Source organism: Myzus persicae, unplaced genomic scaffold (genome assembly GCF_001856785.1).
Source record: "Myzus persicae strain clone G006 unplaced genomic scaffold, MPER_G0061.0, whole genome shotgun sequence".
Lineage (NCBI taxonomy): Eukaryota > Metazoa > Arthropoda > Insecta > Hemiptera > Aphididae > Myzus > Myzus persicae.
Genome location: NW_019104042.1, coordinates 29,491 through 36,915, shown reverse-complemented (window position 1 = coordinate 36,915; position 7,425 = coordinate 29,491). Strand labels below are relative to the sequence as shown.

The 7,425-nt window shown below is 27.2% G+C and overlaps 2 protein-coding genes across 2 annotated transcripts; one reads left to right on the top strand and one right to left on the bottom strand.

Annotated features, from left to right (window-relative positions):
* Positions 1-372: 372 nt before the first annotated feature.
* LOC111037926 lies at positions 373-4,392 on the bottom strand. Its single transcript, XM_022320775.1, has 4 exons — positions 3,837-4,392; positions 1,818-3,099; positions 1,633-1,754; positions 373-1,440 (listed from the first exon to the last, which is right to left on the bottom strand). Exons 1-4 carry the CDS (start codon positions 3,855-3,857, stop codon positions 1,243-1,245), a joined length of 1,623 nt encoding a protein of 540 aa, XP_022176467.1. The 5' UTR covers positions 3,858-4,392; the 3' UTR covers positions 373-1,242.
* A 694-nt stretch (positions 4,393-5,086) lies between these two features.
* On the top strand, positions 5,087-6,570 carry LOC111037927 (cytochrome c oxidase subunit 5A, mitochondrial). The gene is made up of 3 exons (XM_022320776.1): positions 5,087-5,322; positions 5,410-5,554; positions 6,212-6,570. The coding sequence occupies exons 1-3, from the start codon at positions 5,222-5,224 to the stop codon at positions 6,434-6,436; spliced, it is 471 nt and encodes a 156-aa protein (XP_022176468.1). The 5' UTR covers positions 5,087-5,221; the 3' UTR covers positions 6,437-6,570.
* Positions 6,571-7,425: the final 855 nt, after the last annotated feature.

Below are 7,425 nucleotides of genomic sequence, written 5' to 3'. Positions count from 1 at the left end.
ATAATAAAATGGCTCTTGTATTTTTTATATATATATGTATATATATATATATATGTATATATATATATATATGTATATATATGTAATATGAATTTATGATCTTACCATATATTATATATTTATGTGTATGTAAATATTATTAAATGAAAATAAATATGTATTGAAATAATACATTTTCATATAATATACTTTTGAAATACCAAACATTTTTCTCAGTCCCTTGAAATTTGTTACATTGCAAGTTGACTGTACTACCATTGAGTATTGGAGTATAGATAATGGCACGACAAAGAGCAAATTATGTATCTGATTGAACTATCAAATTAGTTAAGAATTACATAGTAATAAATAATAATATGTTTATTTATTTTGATACAAAAATAGTAAAATACTGTAAACTACTTATTATAGCATAGTACAAAGACATTTTTTTACTATATTGAATATGTAAACAAGCTTTACTGATAACTATTCAATACAATAACTAACATACAAAATAATAAATTAATAACAAACTTTATCTATATAAATATCATTAACGAATAATCAAATTTGATGTTTGAAACCAACATAATATGAATAAAATCAATGCTTAAAGTTTATTTTCTACAGTAAATTTTTTATGGATAATGTCTCATTACCTAAACTACATTAATTAAAAGTTATTCATATGATGTAACATGTATGCTACTTTATCACAATCAAACGTTTTGGTTGATTAACAATTTTAAAAATCAACAAAGACTAAGAAAAAGCTAATTTTTGAAGATTTAATATTAATTACGAACAGTCATCATAAGTCAATTTTTTTTTAAATAATGCGTTTCTTGTTTTTGATTTTTTGATACAGCAATAGTTATAAGTTTATTCTTAGGATATATTAGTATGCAATTATCATTTATGATAAACAGTTAGGTATCATAAAAACACACCAAGCAATTATTGTATACAATGATTAAAACTTAAAATAATAATCAATTACGTACATTACTGATACATTTAAAATTCTGAGTATAGCAAATGAATGTTTCTTTAGGTATATCATCAATATTTGGTGTAATAAAAATGCTCCGATTTTTGACATTAGTGCATTTCCTAGTAGAAATGAGGATCTCGTTGTTACAATAGAGAATTTAATATCATTAAATTAAAATATAACACAGCAATTACTCAACATACTCAACAATTACTGTACAGCAGAGTGGTTTTTTAATATATTCCTTAAATTTACCATAAAATTAGTTACGAAAGTATAAAAAGTTTCAGCTTCTTAAAATATTTTTCCAGTACTTCTCTAAAAGTTGTCCGATAAAAAGATAATAAACCTAATGATTCAACTGCCCTCGAGCTTAAGAAACTTATACGAATGTCAAGTTGAGTTAACATAGGAACAGCACTGCTCAAAATTTCTAAACTATGTTTGAAATCATTTAATATCAGCTGCAACAAAAACAATATTTTAGTAAATTTATTTATTATTTCATTTAAATGTCAGCATTTTATAATCAAATTATATATTTAATTCATAAAACATTTTAATTTTAAAATATTGTTTGAAAATTGTTATGTAAACAATAAACTGAATAAACTATAAATCTCTAGTCGTTTGATGAAATCATAAAACTATATTACCTTATTTGTGAACGGTTCTAATGACACATTGGTGAAGACTAAAACTTTTAACCTTGAATTTGTAATGTATTGCAAGCAACGGTGTGAAATATTTGAATGCATAATCCTTAGAGTAATCAATTCTGAAAGTACAAAGATATGGTTGAAAAATAACATATAAATAATATTTTTTTTAATAGGTCTACCTTTTAGATTAGATATTGGCAACTGAATGAAAATTTCATCATTTAATATAGAACAATCGTCAATCCACAAATGATTTAAATTAGTGAGATTTCTGAACAGTAGTTGTAAATCTTCAGCTTTAAGAATATCACCATTTCTTATTCGTAAACTTGTTAAATTTGTACCACATTTTAATACCAGATTTGAATCAAGAGAACAGTCTAATGATGTAAGAGACTTCAAGGTGCATTCTGTAAATGGTACTGTTGGAAGTTTAATAACATGCATTTCATAAACTCTATTAAATGATAGTGTCCTCAAATATTTCATATTTTTTAACGATTCCAGTAATATTTCTAAGGATTTAAGTCCATCACTGTAAATTGATCTCAAAGCAGTATAACTTATTTTTAAGTATCGAAGATTATGTAGTTTAGATACAAATGATAACAAATGAACAGGTAAATAACTTATTTCTAATTGCTCTAAAGATACATATTGACCTAATACAAAATTTAACTTTTCATAGTCGATGGGATGACTTCTAAGTGTCCCCATACCACTCAACGTCAATGATTTAAGTTCAAGTTGAATGGGTTGTATCTGATAAATTATACAACAATGTTCATTTAACCTAAGGCTATTTAAGCGAATACAATTATTCAAATGGTGTACAATATTTTCCGCAGAAAAAATAAGATCTGAATTGTACTTGGTAAATAAACAATCAATATTACTATTGTGGGGATAAAACCTTTTTATGATTGCATGTCCACCAGTTAAACGGCAATCAAAAATACCTAAATCCTTTAAATTTGGAGCAAGTTTCAATATAAGATTAAAATCTCTATCAGACATTTGAACATCACATAAAGTGATAGTGGATAATTTGAGTATTGGTTCACGGTCCTTGTCAGTTAAACACAAATTGTTCAGACATTTTAGTTCTAATTTTTCAAGATTATTACAGCATTGGGTAATAGCATCTAGAAATGAATCATTTAGCAATATCAAATTAATAAAATTTAATGATATAATGTGATTTCCTAAGTTTGTGAAAATAGATAAGTCATCTGTAAAAGTGAAATTAACAAATTTCAAACATAACAATTTTCTTCTTGAATTCCACAACATATTTTTGAAATCCTTAAAGTACTTCAGATTGACCTGAGATGGCTGATAGATAAGTATCTCTTTTCTTAAGAACACTGGGTGAGATGTAGCATGATAAAACACTTTATTGACCCTAGCCAATTCTCGTCGATCATCAAATGACACGTATTCCAGTATTTGTGTGATGATCTGCAAATTAAAAACAAAAATATAAGTACCTTCGACACAACTATGTACAAAATACTTTTAAAACTGTATTTAAATACAGATACATCCACTCAGAAAGCATTTAAAATACATTTAGAAACAAATAAAAATACTTGGCATGTTTTTAATTACTATTTCACCTAATTATACTAGTAGACAGTAGGTAATAAAATTAATCTTGTAATTAGTAATTAATAATTTTAAAATTGTATTGTCACATTTATAATCAATAGAAATTAGTACTTCGTATCACCTACTTAATTGTAAACATCATACTTAAAAATGTATTTTATATTAATTCTGAAATAGGAAATAAGAACTTACTGTAATATAAACTAAACAATAAACGGTTATTAATAAAATATCAAATTACTTAATATTCAAATAAATGTTAAATAATTTGATTTTTATAAAAAATAATATAGGTAGTTTAATGATTATCAAAAAATAGCCGAACTGTGACAAATAATTCTTTTAAATTTTTTTAAAGTTCATATTTAGGTAGATAGGTACTTATAAATATTTGATTTTCAAATACACACAAGTACGTTCATAGTGTTCTTTAAAAATTATGCCCAAACTATTTAATCAAATACTTTACAAGACTGCTACAACAGCAATGTAACATTTGCTCAATAGCTCCATTCAGGACTCAGGACCATATTTTATTATTTATTTATTTATAAATATAATATATTATATAAATGTATTTCACGTACTTCTGACGGCAATGTTTCCATTTCTTCTTTTTGCAATGCGTTATAACAGCGTGAAGAAATTGTTAAACTAAATAAGTTGAAAAAATTGTCAAACACTCATAAGTCTAACGAGTATACGAGGTAGGCAACATTAAATAATGACTAAGTGGATTTAACTGTGTAACTACATGCCTGAAAATATTGTTAGTAGAACACTGAAAAAACTGACTGTCTAGTAGCTGGTTCTTAGATTGTATTCTCCAAGTATAAAATGTATGGTAAAGTAAACTAAGTTTTCTTAGTAGTGAATCGTGATACAGTGGATATGTAAATTACACTTAAATTAAGTCTTCGAATACACGATAAAGAAAATATTTCATCATGTTCAATCGCTAACGCACTATGCAACTATGTGATATTGTGATTTACAATATTATAGTAATAATATGCTATAAAGCCAAATGCATGCCAAACATCTGTGGCTGGGAATCTCTCGTAAATTACAGTCAAAAATACATTTAAAAATCAGACCGGGAGTCGTGAGCGTGACTGCAACGGTGCGATAAGCGCGGCTTACATATCAGACGACAGTCGTGTTGTACACCCATAGATAACGTATCAGTATATCAGGGACCAAGCAGCTGATTAGTTGTAATATAGACCTTGCACTCAGGCCTCATATTTATAGACCTACAACTATGTAAGTACTAAGAAGTACTAAGTAGTACTTACTAAAGAGCTTTAATAATTTTATTATTATTATTAAGGCTCTCTAGTACTTACTTTAAGGTCTATAAAGTCTATGCTTACGCCGCACTTTTACTGAGTGTATGGATAAAGACAGAAAAATAGTGTATTGAAGTTTGATACATTACTAAATTAATACATTAATAATTAAACGTGGACCTAGATCTCCATGATCCAAATAGCACAACCGGGATGCATATCCACAGAATTCTAAAAAAAAAAATTAGATGGTTATACACATAGACATATAAGTAATAAACATAATATATCGCATATTGTTTAATATATTTATATGTCTTTGGTTTTACATAAAAAGTCTAGGAATATTTTCGATTTTAACGACTTTCCTTGGGGAGCTATTTTAACACAGGGGATCTAGTAGAACGGGGATCTAGGCGATACGTCACTAGAATTACATATAATTGGTATGACTCGTGATAACGATCACGTTTATAACCTCACTGTTGAATATAATAACATATGTTTGATTACTTTTTTTTCCACTACATAGGACAAGGCGCTAAAGATTTTCTCACTTATCTTCTCGGTCAAATAATTCTCTGTGTACTGCGGCTTGTATTCTCGTGTTTTCCCGAGCGTTGAGTTTAATTCAACTCAATTAATATTCGTCGTTTGCCGGAACAGAAAAACCGACTACAATGTTTCCTTCAGTGGTGCGCGCCTGTTCAAAATTATCCCGCGGAGTCGTGGCTGTTGGGCGACACTCGACCATCAAACCGATCACAGCCGTTTCTGCAAGGTAATAAATGCTAATAATATCACTCTGTTCTTGTTCGGATAACATATTTTACACCTATATATTTCAATTGTTAATGGCGTCCTTTAGGTTTATGTCCGAACACAAAGAAGAAACCGACGAAGAGTTCTACTCTAGGTATGAAGCGTACTTCAACCGCAGCGACATTGATGGATGGGAAGTGAGGAAAGCAATGAATGATCTGGCGGGTCAAGACGCGATAGCTGAACCAAAAGTATGTTTGACCGCTGTCTACAATATTTTAATACAGCGAAACTTCCATTTAACTAAATTATCTATTAAACAAATTATTTTTGAGAACCATGACCTTCATTGTTGATTGCACGTAAATCTATCTCCAAATAACGAATCTGACATTTCTATGTAACGAAATAATTATTCGATAAAAACTGGTTTTGTAAATGTTGTTAATATCAAATTTTAAACATAGTCTTAAAATTGTACATGAACAATGTATCCTATAAAGATAAGACACCGGAGGTAGGCAAACTCATTAGTTTTATTGCAGTATTTTAAAACTTAATGATATAGAAACTTTTTATTAAAAAAGTACAATTTAGAAAAAATATTAGGCAAACAAAACTCACTAATTATTTCTTTTGAATTATAAAATTAAAAACTAAATTAAACTGTAATATTATATTTGATGTTGCTTTTTTTCATAACGTATACAACATAGAAGTATATACATACAATAACATTTTTAAAAAAAGTTGAAAAAAAACGTAATTCTATTTAACGAATTCCTCCATATTACAATTTTTTTTGACTGCTTATTCGACTTCGTTGTATGGAAGTTTTACTGTTTATATTATACATGCCAATGTATAATTGACTGTGACTTGTATTTATGTTGTCTGTTGTTTATTAGGTAATTGTTGCTGCCTTGAAAGCTTGTCGTCGTCTCAACGATTATGCCATAGCAATTAGGTTTCTAGAGAATGTGCGAATCAAAAGTGAAATTGACAAAAGCATCTATCCTTACATCTTACAAGAAATCTCACCAACTCTTCAAGAATTAGGTATAGACACACCCGAAGCACTTGGGTATGACAAACCAGAATTAGCATTGGATGATGTTGATCACATTTATTAATAATAATTAATATATTTCTGTAATCACTGGTGTTCACTGTTCCAGTTAAAATTTATGTTAGAAAAACATTGTTAATTTGTATTGAAAAAAAAAATAATAATAAAAACATCAAACACTTATTGTAGTAAACATTATTTTTGCTTAATTTTTTTTTCTCAAAATACACAAATATATACATAACAATTTACAATTAATTATGTTTAAAATAATTTTATATTTTAATACTAAGATCATTTATTAAAAAAGAAGGTAGTTCTTATGTTCTAAAGTATGTTTATTAACTGGTATTGTCTTACCGATGTTACAGTCAGTTGTTTAATACTATTTTGTTACATATATAACATTTCCAGTTATTAGGTATGTGGTGGTGGGAGAAAAATAAAAATATTAACATATTAACTAATATTTTTATTATTGATTATGAAAACTTGAGACAATGTTTGTTGAAGTAATCTATAGAATTAAATTAAAAATATTATTTTCATAAAGGTTAAAAACCTAAATAAATTCATTAATATTTTAAGTTCTCGTTGATTTTATAAATCAAAATACAGGAACAGATTATTAAAATAATTCCTTAATAGTTTTTAATTGTATAAGTATATAATTATGTGCCTATGTGCTGTCTAGAAGTCTACTAATCCATTATGAGTTTTAGTTTAAGTCAATATTATATTGTTTCAATTATTTTCTTATTATAAACTAAGGACCGCTATCTCACATCACTTTGGCCACTACCATATTCAACTTGAAAAACTATATGGGATGTTTATATCAACTATTTTACTACGTACATAAGCACAAACTATTTAGATATAACAACTGACAAGTTAAAAATAAATTATATCAACACATACTAATTTTGGTTGGTATTAATATATGATTTTCTCTACCACAAACAGTTTTCAAAATTTCAATACATAATACGTTCTTAAATTTTGTAGAAACATCCCTAAGAAACTCCCATCATTATCAATTAACAACCCTAT